The sequence below is a fragment of the Homarus americanus genome, unplaced genomic scaffold, assembly GCF_018991925.1.
Source record: "Homarus americanus isolate GMGI-L3 unplaced genomic scaffold, GMGI_Hamer_2.0 scaffold12171, whole genome shotgun sequence".
Taxonomy (NCBI): domain Eukaryota; kingdom Metazoa; phylum Arthropoda; class Malacostraca; order Decapoda; family Nephropidae; genus Homarus; species Homarus americanus.
Window position 1 is genome coordinate 467,002 of NW_024734046.1, and position 21,306 is coordinate 488,307.

The 21,306-nt window shown below is 43.2% G+C and overlaps 1 protein-coding gene across 1 annotated transcript; it reads right to left on the minus strand.

Annotated features, from left to right (window-relative positions):
* Positions 1–19,585: 19,585 nt before the first annotated feature.
* Positions 19,586–20,933, minus strand: LOC121870140 (box A-binding factor-like). The gene is made up of 2 exons (XM_042371914.1): positions 20,180–20,933; positions 19,586–20,124 (listed from the first exon to the last, which is right to left on the minus strand). Exons 1-2 carry the CDS (start codon positions 20,931–20,933, stop codon positions 19,586–19,588), a joined length of 1,293 nt encoding a protein of 430 aa, XP_042227848.1.
* Positions 20,934–21,306: the final 373 nt, after the last annotated feature.

The following is a 21,306-nucleotide window of genomic DNA, read 5'->3' on the forward strand; positions in this document are numbered from 1 at the left end:
GTAAGCTTACTTACATATATACACATACGCACGCACACTTATGTGTACGAAAGCACACAATCAGTTGCACTTTTGAAAGCTTTCAACTACGTGCCCGCAGATTCATGAAATGCGTGCCCTCATTTAGTCACCTGCACACGCATACCTGTGTGCACTAACAGATACTTGGCATAACTGTTACAGATAATTAACATAACTGATATAGAGACACAACTTACCTAATAACTCAACATACCTGACACACACTTCTCAACATATCTTCAGGCAAAGTTCATGAGTACAGAGAAGTGTGGTGGTGCACCCATGGACCTTGGTGTACCCCGGCAAGAAAGATCAGGTGGGAGTTCACCAGACGACCTATCGTGGTGCTATGTTGCGGGGGATTGCGTCACGACCACGCCCTGTCAATGATCTCTTCCATTCCAGCCACCACCATCACCACTACCACGCTATCACCACCACTACCACTCACCACTACTCACTCACCACCAGCACACAACTACCACCAGCTTACCACCACATCACGCCTCCGACACATTTGCTCTCTTGCTTGAGGTTCAAACACCCTCGCGAACTTATTCCGGTGTGCCAACCAACACCTGTCGATGTGAATGGATACATAGCAGAAGTAGTGGCAGTAGTAGTGGTGGTAGTGGTGGTGTACGTCTGCGGAGTGTCAGCAACAGTGGCTGGTGCAATAAATATTTCTTGTATATTTTGTGTTCTGTTGAAACTGCTGGTCATGTGCTTGCATATACTGTTGGTCGGGTAGCTGAGTACACTGCCGTTCCTCATACTTGCGAAACCCGGCAACCCGGTTATATTGGTAAAGGTTAAACTTCCTCTCTCCAAAAACCCCCACTTCTGATTGTAAGATTATTTAAGGGATATTGAGGAACAAAAACAATAATGCACGTCCACAAATGTATGTATGTATGTATGTACTCGACAATACGTGTCCGTCCGAAGCTTTAAGGCAGGTTAGACAGATGTTGGTGTGGAGGGCGTGTTGTGGTGGCTGTGTGACGGATGGTGTCGGACACACACGCCCTGGCTGGCCCACTCCGGTCGTGACATTTACCTCACCCTACTTTTTACCCACCGCTATACACTAGTCATAAACACTTGTTGAGTCTCTCTCGCCTTGTTGTGGATTCAACGACTTAACGCTCATTGTGGAGGAGGAGGTATGCAGGCAAGCGGTCATTTGCATAGTTATGAAACGGACACATGGCACGGGTCACCGGCCATGACATTGGCTTGAGCGACAGTGTGAGGTGTCATAACTGGACCTCTGCCCGCGCGCCCCTCCGTCTCTCTCACTTACTGGCTCTCTCTCACACTCGCTCCCCAAGGCTACCTACCTACCTACCTACCTACCTACCTAAGCCCTACACGTGTGCTAACAGAATTTAATTGTTTTTGACCCATATTTTTTATAATTGATTTGTAGGTTTAAATGTCGTAATGTTGAGGCGATGTACTAGTCACTCTACCTTGGAATTCCACTACTGTCGTGTATTCGTGTGTGTGTGTGTGTGTAGGAGAGAGAGAGAGAGGTAGGGGAGGGTTGGCATGAATTTCAGAGGAACCTGTACAAAAAAAATGGGAGAAGGTACAGTAGATGAACGTGGGGACAAGTGTGGGGGGTTTTCACAGCGTCGTAGACATTGACGCAATACAAATAGGAATCCATTAGTCATGTATGGGCCGCGTCAGTCATTCGGATGTGATTGACGTTGGATGACAGTCATCAGTGAGAAACCATTTCGTAAACATCAAAGGTGTGTTCCTTGAAGTAGGTTATATTTTTTGTGTGTATTTCGTTGTTGTAGAAAGTGAGTCCGTGAAGAGAGGTTGTTTGTAGAGGTAGTATGAGTGAGGTACTGAAGTATTTTTGTGTTGTGAAGGAAATTACAGCAGCAACACACGGTAATATCAAATTCAACAACACAATCATATCTAATTATAACTGTAATTGCAAAAACTACCAGCAGTATTAACACCACAAGTGTTAATCTTGATATTAAGTTGTCTAGTATAAACAAAATAAACATCCAGATAACACATTACTAAGTTAGATAATTTGTAGTTAAATAACAGCCCTAAAGTTCATCAGGTACGGGTCCAGGTGCGTGATCTAATTCCCTTGAAATCTGCTCTGTAGGCCAGGTTATTGTTTCTCGTCTTAAAACTCTTACTGAAGGCCATGCGCATCGTTGGGTGGACCTGTACACGAATGAATCTATTCATTATTAGTTTTGTATATGTTAAGGATTTTTTTTACACCAGACGGAAATACAATTAGTTTAACACACATATTTGTAACAGGAGGCCGATATAGAGGTCGACTCGGGGCTTTTCCCAGTCATTCTGTGTGGTGGAGGTTGTCGTGGACTGCTGGTTCCGGCGACTGTCACTCTGTTATTGGAACTAGGGGTGATGGTGGTGTTGGTGGTGCCAGGAAAGGTTCAATACCCACGGTTTTACTCCAACACCTGACCAGACACTCTTGACAGTCTCACACAGTTGATCGCTTCACCAGATATATTATTAGGAAAAAAATCTAATTTGGACGACAAATCGTTTGATAACCGGTAGAAATATCTCAAGTCCGGTGACAAGTTTTGTAATTATTTTTGCTGATTTTAATATCCGATGACATTCGATTACATGTCCTCCATTCGCATATACATTTGCTTGATCATATAATAAGTCATTTTTCACTTGTACTCGGGTGATCGAGAAGCAAATGAGGCTTCAGAACTGTGTAAAAATAACCTGGCTGCTGACGACTGTGGGATGTAATAGTCAGTCCTCCTTGGTTCGGGTCGTTGTCGTGGGTGTCTCGAACCACCAATAAAAACTTAATTCATTCAGCCTCACCCTGACGTATTTGAAGGTCCTTAAATATTTTGTTTGTAGTTACCTACCGGTGTCGTGTGTTTTTAGAGCGAAACAAGAGACCTTTGACGGCAACCTTGGTCTTAAACCGGCGTAGAGGGGGTTCTTGCGTAGCTGTGCGTGTGTGTGTGTGTCAGTTTGAGTATTGTATAATGTGTTCGTGAGTAGCGTGTTTATCCGCTCGAGGATAGCGTAAAGTAATTGGGTTAGCGTGAAGTTTTCCTCGTTAGTGTGCCTCGAGAGCTTGGTTATCGTGGGTAAAGTGGATTAACGTGTTCTTGCCTAGCTCGTGTCAGCGTCAACTGCCCAAGGAAACTGGATTAGCGTTTTTTCCTGAAATAGCGTGTCTCGGCTTGAGTAATGTGTGTGTGTGTGTGTTCCTGGGTAACATGTGTGAGAACAGAGTGAGGAAAGTTGGATCTGCCTCTTTGCTTGAATACCGCGAGAAAAGTAGATTAGCGTGCGTTCGTGAGTGCCGCGTGTGATCCTAACAAAGTAGTAATGAAAACATGTATACATAAATATTAATAAAACTAGTAATAAAAGATAACCATGAATATTAATAAGATAAATGAACAATTAATGATAAAAGTTGTAATTACGAATGAATAAATACACGAGTGAAAAATCCATCTGAATTTCCTGATGAGATAAAACAGGAAAAAAAAATCTTAAGAGTCCTGAATGTTGTTGATGTTTGTGACTGTGTGGTCGGGATTTACACCTTGGTCAGGGAAGTTTACTGTGTATTCATTGTCTTATTTAGTTCGTCGACTTTTATATGCTGGTCAAGACGAGTTTTTTCCTTCCAAATCCAGTGAGTTTGGTAAGTCATCTTAATTTTATTTAATAGCGAGATTCTTGATTAATAATCCAGATAAGTCACTCATATGACCCTGAAGTGTCTTTTGTAGATTTTATGATTACTTCTCGAATATTAGTTCAGAGGTGTTTATTTGATTCTCGAGTCGAGTCTATGGAGAGAGAGAGAGAGAGAGAGAGAGAGAGAGAGATTTTTTGAATATTTTGGGAACTTGGATATTCATTAGTCACTGTGGTCTCATTACAAATATTAAGACTTTTTATTTATTGATTGATTTGTTTGCGTGGTAATGTACGTAAGGCACTCATTTGACCCTGGGAGTGTCTTGACAGATTTAGTACTGTAGGTGGATCTGGTTTACAGGTTTTTCCCGCCAGACGACGTTAATAGTGTTAAGTTTTTCTGGTAAGGACAACACTTCATCAACTGATCGCTGGAAGGACCTAATGGCATTGGCTATACTTGTCGTTATTGGTTGTTGTTTTGGTTAAGTTGGTTGTTGTTTTGGTTAAGTTGGTTGTTGTTTTGGATTAAGTTGGTTGTTGTTTTGGTTAAGTTGGTTGTTGTTTGGGATAAGTTGGTTGTTGTTTTGGTTAAGTTGGTTGTTGTTTTGGTTAAGTTGGTTGCTGTTTTGATAAGTTGGTTGTTGTTTGGGTTAAGTTGGTTGTTGTTTTGGTTAAGTTGGTTGTTGTTTTGGTTAAGTTGTGAAATTTTTAAAGTTTTTTATTGTGTTTTTGCTTATCATTATTTTTTGGGTATCTGTTTGTTTATTTTATAGCTAGTAGTTAAGACTAGGTTGTCGAGGCCTTGTTATCAGAGGTATCAAATAATACCTTTTCATACTGACATACATCTGTATATATATATTAAGTAGATAAAATTCGCAATTTTAAATAATGAATTTCTGAACATCTAAATAATTAGCATGCATCTACCTGACTCAATTACGCATCTACCTGACTCAATTACGCATCTAACCGACACAATTACGCATCTAACTGACACAATTACGGATCTGACTCAATTACGCATCTACCTGGCACAATTACGCATCTGACATAATTACGCATCTAACCACCACAATTACGCATCTACCTGACAAATTACGTATCTGACTCAATTACGCATCTAACCGACACAATTACGCATCTGACTTAATTACACATCTACCTGATTCTATTACGCATCTAACTAACACAGTTACGCATCTGACTGAATTACGCATCTGACTTAATTTCGCATCTGACTCAATTACGCATCTACCTGATTCTATTACGCATATAACTATCTCAATTACGCATCAACTGACTCCCCTACGGATCAAACTGATTCACTTGAAATAGGTCTCGAAGATCTGAGTCAAACTAACATCGAAACTTTACCGGATACATCCTGTCGTCTATAGTTTAATGAGGAGAAAAAAAAAATTGACATACTGTACGAACCTCTTTTGAGAGTTTGAAACCCTCGTGAAGACATAGGATCACATAACACCTTACGAACAATAGTCGTATAGATTTTTATAGGCTCGAATACCTTAATCCTTATCGTATGCATATCAGAAATAAGGCCACATGCCATCCTACTGACGTACTCGAAAACGTAAACAGGAATCAATATGTTTTTTCTTCTTAGGGTAAATATGCTGGTGTGTAAACTTTTGGGCTTCGTGTGAGTAGTAAATTTGTCAACTGATTTAATCGGCTCGTGTCATTGGCTGGATTTTTTTTTTTTTTCTAGTTGTAAGACTTGTTTTGGATTGGCTGTCACTTTAATGATGATATATTAAAGCGTGGTCGTTGTTCTCCTCACATGTGTACTCCTAGGTCAGACAGATGCCCCAGTGCTTATAATATTTAGCTATGTTATTGATTAATGGATATTGGCGGATTATTTTCTAGTACGTGGCATTATGGAGAGAGAGAGAGAGGATCTTTCTTCCTTCATCTTTTCCTCTCCACTTTCCACCCCCCTCCACCTCCTCTTTACCTACCTCGCTTCCTCTTTACCTCCCTCCCATTTCCTTCTCTCCCCCTTCTCTTGCTCATTATCTTCCTCTCCTCTTTACCTTCGTCTCCCCCTTACCTCCCACATCCAGGCCTCGAGCAGTACTGACTCACACATTCACCGTCGCCTACTTCTCGACATCCACTTATAACTCGGTAACATTTGACGGGGAAGGTGAGAGCGGCGTGTCACCAGGACCACCACCAAAGAAAAAAGAGAGGCCTTTCACATCTGAGCGGAGCACTTATTTGCATACGGCCTGTCGATCCGGTTACGGCGTTAATATTGTCCTACAAAGATCTTATCCGGTCTTGTCTCGTTCACCAGTTATTAGGTTGTTCTGTTCTTTTAGTTGAGTTTTGTTTATCAATATTATCTGTATCTTATTCGTACGATATTCTATATTTACGTTTCTAGAGAAGTTCACTATTAGAAATTATGGAAGATTTGTTTGTGTAGTAAAAAAAAATAGAAACAAAGATATATTTCTTTACCTGAAATAAAATTGATTAAAAACCCACATTCGATCTTTTTGTTGTATAATTACACAATTAAAACTTATAGCTGTTTATATATTTATGGCGGAATTATTACTTTTTTTTACTTTATTTTTGCTCATCTAACTTTATTTGAGTCATGTCTGTGGTCAATAAATTTTACAGGAAATTAGTGAAGTCATGAAAATTAATACAATTCTTGTGTTTATGAAAAGACATTTCCTGCATTAGAGTTTTAAAAACTCATGATTGTCTTTTATATTTTATTACGTGGTATTATTATGAAAATTTCCTTATAAGAATATAGATTTATTTTTCTTCGATGAAATTGGAATGTACAAAGATAGCGAAGTCTCTCCATACTTTCACCAGTTCACAGAAAACGGGCCGTGTGTACACTACTTTGCATAGGAATCTCGGGGCGTCGGACCTTTGTGTATTCTATCATTTATAAAGTAATTACCAGGGCTCTTGGCATAATGGTGTAATTAAGACTATTCTTTGGTCAGGTTAATGTATCCACACCTGGGCTTGACAACTATGGTCGAGGCTTCATCACGGTGCTGGGTGTTTATCGACTAAGTTTACACCCGCATTTATTCAGGCATTACGCTTGGGTGATTTCAACGCCACGTCAGGAATGATCTTAGCACATTTTTGATGCAAGATGAGAAAGTTGAAGAATATGCAGGTGAACATTGCAAGATTGGGGAACCGATAGAGTGGAGAGAGAGAGGGAGAGAGAAAGATGAACTTCGTATTTTGCAGTATTTATTGAGTGATACAATTATTGTTTTCATGATTGGATAATTGGGTTATATCATCATCCCTTGTATTTACTTTCTACAGGGTGTCCCAGAATAGTGATGAATTAAAAGCTTATTATTTGTTTTGTTTTGTGTTTTAGGCTGTCACTTAATTACTCTTATCATTAACGAAGAAAAAACGCTCCTAACTTTTTGGACACATTGTACTACGTATATCCTCATCTGTCAGTGTATGGGGTGGGGGCTAGAGTCTTATGGGTGCGTAGCTTAGTCCCTGTTATATTCTTGTGTGTGTGTGTGTGGCTAATAGGCTTGAACACTGTTTATTGGCTTAAAATGAGTGTGATATCAACTTCGAACCCTTGATGTTAATGGAATCATTTTCGAACCCTTGATATGAGTGGTACCACTTAAAGCTCTTGATATGACCTCATGTTACTGTAAAAGAGAAAGGTAAATTATGTTGGTAAAGTCTGTCATGTATTCCAGTGTTGTAGAATGCTCACACTTCATCACTTGGCTGAGAAATTTACATGTGTCTGGATGATTCACGTTTACCTTACTCTTATATATCAGGGTTATAGTTCACACTTTCTTTACTCTTATATATCAGGGTTATAGTTCACACTTTCTTTACTCTTATATATCAGGGTTATAGTTCACACTTTCTTTACTCTTATATATCAGGGTTATAGTTCACACTTTCTTTAGGCAGGCACACTGATAGTGATAGTGCATGACGTCACGAGGTCACTGATAGGCAGCAGGGTTATAGTTCACACTTTCGCACAGTATGGCTGACCCATAAGATATGTAGCATCATGACGACACGAGGTCACTGTGGATGTCCTGAGCATTTCCCAGAGCGTCTCCGTAGTGGGTGTAGTGAGGCAGGGAACTGACAGCCTGTCACCGTCGACCTTCCCTGTCACTCACTCCTCCTCGCCTCACTGTCTACACTTTTACTCTCACCGGAGATGTGTTTCAACCCAACACAGTGAAGTGAGATTTTGTATTTATCTTTTATAATAATAATGAAAAGAATGTATTTTTGAATTGCTGTCTTATATTATTATACTTGTATCCAAAACATGACCGGCGTTAAGAGGGGTTTATCTTGGTGTGTGTGCGTGCGTGCGTGTGTGTGTGTGTATGTGTGTTTACAAGGATGATAAAAAACCCTGCCCTATAAGGTAACGTAAACAGATTTTCTACAGACTAAAATAATTCATATATTGTTTTAATGTTTTATTTTTCACTACTTGAACAATTAAATGACACTAGAAGAGGCAAAAAAATGTATTAAACCATAAACAGATTCTTTTCTTTATTAGTATATTATATAATTTTTGTCTTTATTACCATGGACCAGCTCTGTATTAGGTAAAGGCCGGACCCGGCAACTCAGATGATAAGACTGTGGGTCTACCTTCACTTATAATGCTGCATCATGTACCTGTAGCTCTTGTGTTAAGCTAACACCTGGCACTCCTGCCTTATACAGCGCCTCGAAACACTCAAGTCTGGTTATATAATTCTCATCAAGCCAGCAAGTTTGATCAGTTGGGCGCTGCACGAATGGGGTTCATTGTGTGGTCCCCATGTATGGGTGAGGGGCCATAGGTGGGGACGTGCGCTAACAGATAAATGGGTGATCTTGATGGGTGACTCGAGGCTTGGGTTACCCGTCGGGTGTTTTCTAGGCACGTCAATCACCCCCTTAGGCCCTGCTCACTCCCCTTCAGTTGTGCACATTTCACGTTCCTGAGTCGTATTTTACTGTCTCGTGTCCCTCGGTGCCCCACATACCTGACGAATATTTCTGGAACGAACACCAGACTTTTCGACAGGACAATTATTCTCTTTGGCATGCTATTACCTACTCCTTTTCTCAGGTGATTGTTCCTTCAGCAGGACCCTCAGGTAGCTAGGGGGACGAGAGAGTTTGCTCTGCTGTCAGTCACCTCCCTCAGCTTTCTACCAACATCCTAGTTACGTCACGCCTTCTGCTGGTTGTCTCTCTGTCTTCACTATACCTGATTGACCTACTGTGTCTCTCTCCATCCATCGTTATTCTTTTGTTATGTAATTTGTCCTCCACCGTCAGTCGTCATTTGTCGTTTGGTCTTTGTTGTCGTCGTTGTCGTTATCCATCGTTTTCGTTCGTCAATTTACTGCTTCATGAAAACTATCAACAAAGTGGACTTGAAATTTGGCGATTTTTACCTCTGGGAATTCTTAATATTAAGTTGACAAAATGATTTAAGATTAGTGTTGACGGAAGTGTAATAAAATCGATTTTTTTTTATGTTCCTGTGAGATTTTTGGGGGCTGTTAATGTTACCTCGTCATGTTAATGTTACCTCGTCACCGTTTCCGCAGCCTCCGACCCTCCCACATACCCCGGAACCTCAACTTAGTGGTCAGGGGTGGACTCACGGCGGCCTTGGAGGTGGATATAACGAATTTTTCTCCCCTTTGTGTGGGAATTTGTGATGCAAAACAGTTAAGAGTTCTTTTACATACATGATTAAATTACACGTATGAAATTAATTTATACTTTCACTTTATATTTAACGCAACATCCACTAACGGAGGTAAAGATTAATTAGTTATACTTCTTTATATGTCGACGATATATTATGTGAGACAAAGGTTGTGTCCCGGTAGGCGTCTGATGGTCAAATTATTCCCCTTAAAATTCCTTCAGATAAGTTCGGTAGTCATATAAAACCCGTTTCTTATTATCTAGACTTTGGACAGTTATTCTTTACGACAGCTGAGATACTGACCAGGTACGTCTGAACTGTGATGGTTTGAATACATTATGATATGTTATTGGTAGAGTGAGAGTGAGGCAGGTAAAGTACACTTGAGCAAATACCATCACGTTGTGGGTTATAGCGAGGCGTGGCAGTGTGTTACTTTCTTGTTTCATTGTTCAGTTGACCTTTGATGAGTCACGAGTGTTGAGCCAATAATACCTATTAGTCAAAGGTAGTTAGAAGCCTTTGTGAGTTTGGTTTCATTGTGTTATTTGTCAGTTGGGCAGTAGACAGGGTTACACCTGGCCCGGGAGCTGAGGAGATGTATGTTTAATTTTATAGCCCAGCAGGTAAGACAATAATTGGATATCGTCTACCTGGGGTCACCCATCAGAACCCACTGTGCCTTCGTCAGCTAAGCACGCCTCACTGCCAAATATACGTAACTCACTCTGGTTGAGTTTGGAATTATGACTCTGCTCTCGCGTGGCCCCGAGTACCTTCATGATCAAAGTTGTGTATTGTTGTAATATGAACCCACAGTTGGTTCCTTTATGTAGCTAAATGACGTCTTGGGGGGCCATGTAGTGGTTTGTTTACATTAGCATATAGCGGAGGGTAACCCATAGATGGTTCCTTCATATAACCTGAAACCATACTGGGGGTTGAAGAGCTGTTGTCGTGACCTCAGGAATGGGGTTACAACTGTATACGTAAAATCAGTGCTTATAGGTGTTTTAATATCGCAATATCACTTTGCTTACTTTGTTTATATATTCACAGGCAATTTTGATATTTTTACGTTCGAGTCTCATAATTAAGTAAACAATCAAACATTATACATCAAAGTAAAAAAAAAAAAATCTTAGCTGGAGTGATTTGTTGAAGAGACTTGACTAGAAAGTGACTTAAGATAAAAAAAATGTCCTTCCATTACGAATGCATTGACACTGCACGTCTGTGTTTCCGGCTGTGAACATTTTAGTGTCGTGCACGACCAGCCAGGGGGCCCCCACAGTCACACTGCTGCTGTTTCTCTCTCCCCCTCTTTTGTCTCTCTCCCCCTGCTACTGCTGTTGTCTCTCTATCCTGCTCCTGCTTTTTCCCTCTTCTCTGCCGCTGTCTCTCTCCCCTGCTACTGCTGTTGTCTCTATCCTGCTACTGCTGCTGTGGTTCTTGCCCTGGGCGCTGTTTGGATTGTGCTGTTAAGTGTTATTGTACTGGTGCTGTTTTTCCTGTTGCTGCGAGTGCTGTTTTGCTTGTGTTATTGTACTGGTGCTGTTGTAATATTGATCGACTGTTGACTAGGTTTTGTTTGTGCTGTTGATATTGTGCTGCTGCTACTTTTAAGTGCTGTAGTGCTTGTTGTTAGGGCTACTGTACTTGTGCTACTGTGTGTTGTATTATTGCAGTGAGTTTTTGTACTTTTCAGTAGTTCTTGTGCTGTTGAGTGTTGGTAGAAGACTGCTATTATTATGCTGTTACTTTTAATGTCTCTGCCAGTGCTGCAGTGTGTTAATGATTTGCTAACTGATGCTGTTAATTTGTCTCTTACTCTAGTGCTGTTATTGCTGTCTTTATTTCCCTTCTACTGCTGCTGTGAATTAGATGCAATATTGCTAGTTAATTTGCTGTTACTCCTGATAATATTTTTTGTATTTGTTGTGTTGAGTTTGTCTGTACGTGTGTGTTTGTGTCAGTCCTTGTGTGCGTTTTGTGGGTCCTTGTGTGTGTTTATGTGTGTTATGGTTGTCTCAATATGTACTGCACGTGTGTGTATGGGAACTTACATGTGTGTATATACAGGGTATAGTATATCTTTGTTTTAGGATATATAGTATATTTTTTGGGGGGTAATGCAGATCGTAACTGTTTTAGTGTATAAACAAGACTTTTTGGAAGTAAAGGACTCTCCAGGGGACCAAGACGAGTGGAGGAAGGCGGCTGCAAGTCCTTGGGGAGAGGATAAGAAAGGAGGGAAGGTAGTGAAGGGAAAGGAGAAGGCAAGTTGGTTAGGGGAGAGGTGAGGTGTAGATTTATAGGCAAGAGTAAAGGTTAAGGTAGAAAGAGGTGAGAGAGAGAGAGAGAGAAAGAGAGCAAAATAACGATACATATAATAATCTAAACTGGCTCACACGACAAAATCAGATTAATATGGTAGAGGTAAATAATCTCGATTTAATTGGTACTAGACAGGTAGACTGATACCTTGTGAGGTCGAGCACATTCACGATGTAAGGTCAGGCGGCAGCACAGGTTGTTCCACTTGTTTTCTCAGGTGTACTCGGCCACAAAAGCCACACGTGTCGGCCACCCTCCACCTTCAGTTTTCGTGACGTGGCTCCAGGAACCAACCCCACCGAGAGGTCTAGGTTTCCATTATTGCCTGCTGAGTGTGTGAGATCATTTGACACCTAGAGAGATTAATTGAACACGAGTTGCTGAGATTTTGAACTGAGTGGGTAGCGCCGTGCAGCTGGGGGTGAAGGGATGAGGGCACTTGGGGAAAGATCCTCGGGAACATTTTGATTGGAGTGTCAGACCCCGGGGTGACGGGCGTCATCTTCCCACGAATATTGTTGCTGCCTTTCCTAACCCGGGTCCTGTTTTATTCCAGCAAGTCTTAAGTTCACTTTCTACTTTATTTTTCGTTCTTCTTGAGTTTTCCTCTTATTCCCCATCACAGTGTTCATCCTTCACCCACACATTTTTTTTTATTGATTAATGATTTATCTTTATATGCGACAAGAAGCGTAAACATGCCAACGGTGTTGACCCCAATGCCTAAAGGGCGTAAAATTATTTTTGATTCATTCGTCATCCTCTTTGGCTGCCACGACGGCCATCAGTTATCCAGTATTCGCAATCCTTTTTATTTTATCTATTTTTTCCGTCTTATGACACATAATTAAAAACACAAAATAGAAGGGTTTTTAATCAAAATTTTCTGGTTTTATTAATCGTGTAATATCTAATCTACCTCATTATAATACCAGTCCTCATATTTGTTTTCCTCTCTCCCTCCGTCTCTGTCATCCTCCCATCTTCAATAGTAATTACCAGAGTAACACCACCCTCCATGACCACCCCAGGCTGTCGTTCCTGTCCCCGTGACCATCGAGGAAGTCCTGTGTGGTGACGTCATCATAGCCACAAGTCAATGTCGTCCTTCACCCTTCTCTTCGTATTGCTTTTAGTTTGTGCCACCGACCCAGTGCTTGTGTGTTCTGACATCATCCTAACCACAAGTTGAGAATCGCCAGCGATATGTGTGTGTGTGTGCGCGTGCGTGCGTGCGTGTGATTAGAATCTGGCCGCCTGAGGCTCGTCAAACACCTGTCTGGCAACCAGCTCATTCCTACCGCCACCCAAAACATATTACATACTTACTGAAATTGGACAATTTCTCTCTCTCATTAAAGAATTAATTAACAGAAGAATTTATATGTTCCCGAGTGTTAGGGAGGCGAAGAAAGGACCTCAGGTGATAAAGTACCCAATCACAGGATTGAGTTGTGGAGCCACCGTGGATGAGGGGATAATGGCCAGAAGTACACTGGGGCCACGAGCACAGTAAACCACTAGACCACTAAATCGGCGGACCAATAGGGGGCTGAGTACTGGGACGACCAAGCGCACGAGCGGTTCACAAGCTCAGTTGGCTGGCCATACAGAGGCTCCGGCAGCAACAAAACTCGTGAGGCCGTTTGATGGTCCGCCCCGCCACATACGTCCCAATTAAACCTCAACTCGTGTTTAAGAAGGTATACGTGCTGAGGTCCTAATGAGCCGATTTTATGTACTTTGGTCCATTATGTTGTCGGATCTCCTAATAGACATTACCTGGTTTTTGTTTGTGTATTTGTCAGTGTTCAAGCATTCATGTGACGGCGGTCGGAGGATAATGAACCTTTTTTTTATTCCGTTATTCTCTTGCTTCTTCTTCCATTCTTATTTCATTGTTATTTTAATGTCTGTTTTTTTTATGGGGGGGGCTGTTGGGTCCTTTATTTTTTCTTAATTTATTTGTTCTCTTTTTTTCTCTTTCGTTATATTTGTGAATCCTTAACGTATTGGTAGGTAGTGTTGTCTTTTTAGGGTCTTTCTCTTATTTGAATTATCTTTTTTGTGTGGTTCTATTTTACAGTTTCTTTAATGGTTTTCGTCAGCGCTGTTTCCTTGTTGGTTTCTTCTTTCGTTTCTATTTTAATTTCTTCTTTTTCTTGATATTTTTTTAGTGCGGATTCCTTAAGTCTTGACTTCTTGGTGGGTGGGTGGGTGTGTGTGTTTGTGCGTGGGTGGGTGTGCACATGTAATATTAATAATAATAATTAACGGTTTTTTGAAAAATTTCTGCAGCTCGAAGGCTGAAAATATACATTGGACATAAATGACATATTATATACATTGGTGGTTTAACAAAAGCCTTCATTAGAGAAAGGTTAAGGAACATACAGTGAACATACAGATTAATGTTTACAGTGGAGGTCACGTAGATCTTGTGCGCTGAGGTGTTGAACAGCAGACACGTAGTGTAGTAACTTCCTCCCAGATGGTGTTAGGAGGGGCCTGACTTGGTGTAGTAATTCCCTCACAGATGGTGTTATGAGTGTGTGTGTGTTTCTTATCTGTCGTGAGAATCGTGAACACCACTATGGGAGTGGGTAGATTATAAATTAAACGTGTAGGTTCTTAATCCATGACTGACCCCCGAAGTCCTGGTTGTGTTGGGCCTCCAGAGATAAACACATAGGGTTAGGTCTTGTCTTCAGAAGGGGAGTTTAGTAGTAATATTTGGGTGTTAGTTTCTGTCTTGTTTATGTCGTGGATGGTCACACTACCTAAGGGAAAAAATAATAATTATATAGATTATAGAAGTCGCCTTTTTTCTTCTTATTATTATAAATCTTATTATTTCTTGCTTCAATGAACAGTTTAATGGCGATGGATGGGACGCGTGAGGGGTAAAAACACGTGCCTTTATTGATGGGACACACGACCACTGGGATATGGGACACATAAACACTGGGATATGGGACACATAAACACTGGGATATGAGACACACGAACACTGGGATGGGACACACGACCAATCATGGAACGGACAGACAATTGTGAGATCTCTGAGTTATTTCCTTGTTTACCTTTCTCAATCTTTCCTTTTATATTTTGTTCTTCCTTCCCTATTTTTTCTTTATTTAGCTTCTTTCCTTCATTCGGGTCCGGACCTTACACACACACACACACACACACACTCCTTCCTCCTTTCTCCTTTCCTCCCTTCATTCCTTCCAGACAGCCCTTCCACGCTATCCTTCTCCCTCTATTTCTGATCATTCTCTTTTCATTCTCTCTTCCATTCTCTTCACTTTCCCACCCCTCCTTCTTCCTCTTTCTTTATTTTTAGTCCCCCTTACTCTTCTTTCCCTCTCATGGTTTCTCATTCTTGTCCCCACTCTCTACCCCCACTCCTTTCTCCTATCAGCCCCTAAGCCTTGACTCAGTTCCCACTCTCTCTTAATTGGTAGTCAACCCTCACTCCTCTTCCTCCCTCCCTCCCTCACTCCCTCCCTACCTTACCTCTGTACCCCTATCTCTTCACCTTCACCCTTTACCTCCTCATCTATCGCCCCCCTCCCTTCCCTACCTCCCTCCCTTTATCTCACCCTTTCCCTCCCCTATCACCTCCCTCCCTCCCTCACTCTCTTCCCAACACCCTTTCGCCTCTATCTTCTCCCTTTCACCCTCTCCCTCCTCCTCTATCCCCTCCCTCCCGCCCCTACACTCCCTTACTCTATAGAATATGCAGGTCTAAGTTTTACGCCTTTCACTCATGTCCTTATAAATCCCAGCTACGCTATATTACGCAAAGCCCCGTTGAACGCCCCTCGCTCTAAATCCTTTACACTGTATAACTCGTAATGAATTCGCCAGTTCTTAATTTAAATCCTGTTAAATCTTACCGTATTAGGTTAGGTGATTAATATTAACTCTAGGTAAATGCTCACTCACTCGTTAAACCTTCTTCATTAAACATGTTTCATTAAACCTAAGCCACCTCCACCTCGTTGACTATTACTGGCTTCATCAGACGTAGTGGTGGGCTCGTGGCTTAATAGTCAAACCGTAGTTGTCGTGTTAACATTAGAAGATATTTTTGTTTTTCTAAGTATTACCTGTATTCGGGACATGGCGCTGAATATACTTTTAAAAGTCATTGCATTCCTCGTTGATTTTTTTATTTTTTTATCTAATTTAATTTTCTTACCTTTTCCTTATTTCCTCATTCGTCAGGGTCAGATTTGTGTGTGCGTGTGTGCGTCCTCGTGTGTGCGTGCGGGCGGAGAGGAATTATGAACTGTATACCGGAGTTACATATCTGAAAGAGACGATTTATAGACTTGAATATTTATATCTCCTTTCCCTGCTTTACTTTACAGATATTAAAGTATTGAATATTTAAATTCTGAATCGAGTCTGTAGTTTATGAGTGAAATTGTGATGAAAAATGTTTATGCTCATGAAATGTGTTTGTGAAAGAGTTTGTGATATGACGAAGAAGTGTAATTTGGGGTGATAAATTAATTTAAACATTTACGATAGAGATTCGAAAATAGTGACCATAAACGTCTTGAAAATCTAAAAGGGATTTGAAGAAGAGGTTAAGAGAGAGTGATTATGAACGGGAACGAAACAGGTTGTGAAGGAGATCGAGGAAAAAGAGAAACTAGTGAGAGAGAGAAAGAGAGAGAGAGAGAAAGAGAGATAGAGAGAGAAAAGTGAATGATCTGTTGTGATTAGCAGTCAGCCAGCAGCCAACCTCAACAGTCATGTCGTGTGAGATCCTGCCGGACAACCCCAGCCTGCCGCCCTCCTGTGGGTATCCTGACCCACCCGCCCAACCTGCCCACCTCCACCCAATCCTTACAACCCACAACAAGAACTACGACCCCCTGATAACCCACCCTAATGGACACCACCACCACCTGACACCTCACTCTAAGAGACATAGCCATCTGTTTACTTACCCAGATGGACATAACCAGCTGGCTCCTCCCAGTAAACAAAACCACCTGGTAACCCACCCGAGGGGACAAAACCACCTGGGAACCCACCCCACCGCACGTTGTTATCTGTATAATGAACCACTCGCAGCACCCTCAGGTGTTGATCGCGGTGAAGCTGGACACGCGTGGCAGGAGGAACGGAGTGTCCAGTATCAGTGTGACATCTCGTGTTATGGTGTGACGGCGGCTGGAGGTGAGGTCAGGGACACGTATGACATCATGGACACAAGAGGAGGAGGGTGGGCGGCGCCAGATGAATCGCCGTCTTGCATTAATGAGATAAGCGACGAATGTCACTACCAAGCCCACCAAAATCAGCTGTGTGAGGGTCGTGGCGCGCATGGTAATAAGGCGCTGCCGGGATGTGGAAGTGGCAGTCATGATGTTGGTGGAGGGGAGGCGTGCTTCGGGGGGGACCTCCCTCTTCACTCCCTCCGCCCTCATCCCTATCATAACTATGACGTCACCCCGCGTCATCGCTGCCTAGATGACATCACGCCTCGACAGCGCTGCTTGAATGACGTCACGGCACATGGGCTCGATGACGTCAATATACAGGCTTGTGGCAGGATCGATGACGTCGTGCCTCGCTACTGGTGCATCGATGACGCCTCGACTCGGGACTGCAGCATCGATGACGTCACGCCTCGGGACCACAGCATCGATGACGTAAAGGTGCAGGAACACGGGTGCAGTGATGACGCACCCCGCTGTAGACGTCTCGGGCACACCTCCAGTGTACAGTTACCAGTGATGACAGTCGAAATTGAAAAATGGTTGATGGGGCTGTTTGTGAGTGATGAGGAAGACAGGAATAATGAAACGAAAAGTAAATGTGTGAAGAAAAGGAACAAACAGGGAAGCTGCAACAAAACAGTGAGCAATGTCAACAACGCCGCCACGCTCAGCTGCCGCCAAGAAGACAACATTCATTTTGAGGTAAGTTTTTTTTTTTACATATTACTTGCATTATCCTTTATTTTAAGATCTTACTCAATATTACCCAGAAGCTCTTTGCATCGCGGAAGTCCATCAAGGAAGATTTGATATTTTAACACTATATTTTTCCAAGTACAGATATCAGTTCCTTTTTTTCTAATATTTCGCCCACTATTACCCAGAACCAGAAGGTGTAAACAACGAAGGTGTGTACCAAACATATTGATGATTTAACGTTGTTCTGCCTTTTTCTTGTGACAGTGAAGCGTGTCGGAGGCAGGAGGAATCACACCTGTCTCTCTGCCGCTTAAATACTTTCCTTGTGTGTGGTGTTGGTGCTTAATTTTTTTGACTATTTTCTTATATAAGTTGACGCAATAGATTATGTTTTAAATTTGAGCATCGTTTTCCGTCGTTTTATTTACGTTTTAATTATTTTATCGCCTATACTTTGTTATTTTTTCAGTTTTCTTTATGGGTTCTTTGTTTTCTGTTATACTTTTTTTTTAATTTCCTGGTAATTTAATTAGTTTTGAATACCAAGATGTTTCCCTATAGAAAATTTTTATATTTATGCAGTACCATTGTTTATAAAGCTAATTTAATTTTTGAGTTCCGTTGGTGTCTTAGAAGTTATCTTTGTAATACCACTGTTTAGTAAGTTGAGTCTATAGTTCTATTGGTCCACCCCTTCGTGACCCGTGTGGTAGTCTTTCGCGTGACCCCCGGGGCCACCCCTGGCTCACCTCCTCCTCCATCCTCTCTTTGTTGCCTCACGTACAATGTTTGCCGCAAATAGTCGAGGATTGAGTCATTTGTAAACACTTTTAGGAAAACAAACAGTTTCTAAATTGTTGGGCGTGACGAGCGGCAGCAACAGGTCTTGTTATTCTTTGGAGCAACGCATACACCCGGGAGGGCATCGCCATTATCAGCCACAAATGTGAGCAAATTAAATGGCTCAACTTTCCCGAGAGAGCGAGAGAGGTGTCCGTGCGTGCGTGCGTGCCCGTCCGTCCGTCCGTCCGACCAAACGCCTGATGCATGAACACGAGAATGAAAGACTTAAATTTTCTCTCTGAATCACGGACTTGTTAACCTCTTCCCCCGTGTAGTTTGACCAGCTGAACCCAACTCACGTATAAATATTGTTCTGCAGTATATAAACATGTATAGTTTACAGGGCCTCTGTTTATGGAATGTTTTTTACTGCCCCTCCGGCTACGTGTGCTTGATGGGTGAGGGGGGGGGGGTATAATTAATTGCATCAGTCTGCGTGTCTGTATCTCGGTGGTTATTCGAGATTACAAGCGGGAGTACTCATGAGGTATCAAGAGATCACTGCAATGCCCATAACCTTAGGCTGAAGTTTTTACAACATAAATTCGAATACTCCAGAGCCCTTGGTCTCCGTCACGTCCACCCCACCAGCCACCCCTGACAGTATCCTATTGACTCTGGCAAGAAGGATCACCCGCTACTGACGGGACGCGAGAGATATCCTGTTCCCGTGTCTCTCCCTCCTGGGTGGGCGGTGGGTGACAGTGTTGTCCAGCTGAGGAGGGTGTGTATCACTCACTCCTGACCCGGGTGGTCTGTGTGCACGACAAGGTTCTTTTGCGCAGGGAAATGCCACTGTGCAGGGAAGAGTGTCTGTGTACAATAGAAAAAGATTATCTGTATAGTGAAAATTTTGTACAGGATTTGAACAAAGGGCTTACGTGTACAGGGTAATGCATCTATATAGGGAAGAGTGTCAATGTTTATCGAAAAGTCTACGTACTGAGGAACACAACAAAATAATATACTTCGGAAATCAAGTAGCACCGAGGAATGCCAGTGAGAATAAATACGAAGCGTCTCCTGTCTCCTCCTGCTGCTGTAGGTGCTGAGGCTCTTTCTGCTGGTGTAGGTGCTGAGGCTCCTGCTGGTGTAGGTGCTGAGGCTCCTGCTGGTGTAGGTGCTGAGGCTCCTCCTGCTGGTGTAGGTGCTGAGGCTCCTGCTGGTGTAGGTGCTGAGGCTCTTTCTGCTGGTGTAGGTGCTGAGGCTCCTGCTGGTGTAGGTGCCGAGGCTCCTGCTGGTGTAGGTGCTGAGGCTCTGGTGTATGTGCTGCTCCTGCTGGTGTAGGTGCTGAGGCTCCTGCTGGTGTAGGTGCTGAGGCGAGGTGCTGAGGCTCCTGCTGGTGTAGGTGCTGAGGCTCTCTTTCTGCTGGTGTAGGTGCTGAGGCTCCTGCTGGTGTAGGTGCCGAGGCTCCTGCTGGTGTAGGTGCTGAGGCTCTTTCTGCTGGTGTAGGTGCTGAGGCTCCTGCTGGTGTAGGTGCCGAGGCTCCTGCTGGTGTAGGTGCTGAGGCTCCTCCTGCTGGTGTAGGTGCTGAGGCTCCTGCTGGTGTAGGTGCTGAGGCTCCTCCTGCTGGTGTAGGTGCTGAGGCTCCTGCTGGTGTAGGTGCTGAGGCTCTTTCTGCTGGTGTAGGTGCTGAGGCTCCTGCTGGTGTAGGTGCTGAGGCTCCTCCTGCTGGTGTAGGTGCAGAGGCTCCTGCTGCTGTAGGTGCTGAGGCTCTTCTGCTGGTGTAGGTGCCCTGCTGGTGTAGGTGCCGAGGCTCCTCCCTGCTGGTGTAGGTGCTGAGGCTCCTCCTGCTGGTGTAGGTGCTGAGGCTCCTGCTGGTGTAGGTGCTGAGGCTCCTGCTGGTGTAGGTGCTGAGTCTTCTGCTGGTGTGGGTGCTGAGGCCTGCTGGTGTAGGTGCCGAGGCTCCTCCTGCTGCTGTAGGTGCTGAGGCTCTGCTGGTGTAGGTGCCGAGGTCCTCTGCTGGTGTAGGTGCCGAGGCCCTCCTGCTGGTGTAGGTGCTGAGGCTCCTGCTGGTGTAGGTGCTGAGGCTCCTGCCCAGGCTGGTGTAGGTGCCGAGGTGCTCCTCCTGCTGGTGTAGGTGCTGAGGCTCCTCCTGCTGATGTAGGTGCTGAGGCTCCTCTGATGCTGGTGTAGGTGCTGAGGCTCCTCCTGCTGGTGTAGGTGCTGAGGCTCCTCCTGCTGGTGTAGGTGCTGAGGCTGAGGCCCTGCTGGTGTAGGTGCTGAGGCTCCTCCTGCTGGTGTAGGTGCTGAGGCTCCTCCTGCTGGTGTAGGTGCTGAGGCTCCTCCTGCTGGTATAGATGCTGAGGCTGATAAACGTGCATTGTTTCTTTATTTCGGAAAGGTCATTGTTGATGTGTATATTCCAGTGACAAAGTTAATTAGGTAGAAAAAATAAACAGTAAATTTTTACGGATATTCATTTTAACTTATACAGCCGCCATTACGGTCATTGCCTGTGCCTCAGGGCACTGGTTATTAAAACCTGGGTGTAGGACTGTAGACTAGATGTGAGACTGTAGACTGAATGTGAGACCGTAGACTGGATGTGAGGCTGTAGACTGGATGTGAGGCTGTAGACTGGATGTGAGGCTGTAGACTGGATGTGAGGCTGCAGACTGGATGTGAGGCTGCAGACTGGATGTGAGGCTGTAGACTGGATGTGAGGCTGTAGACTGGATGTGAGGCTGTAGACTG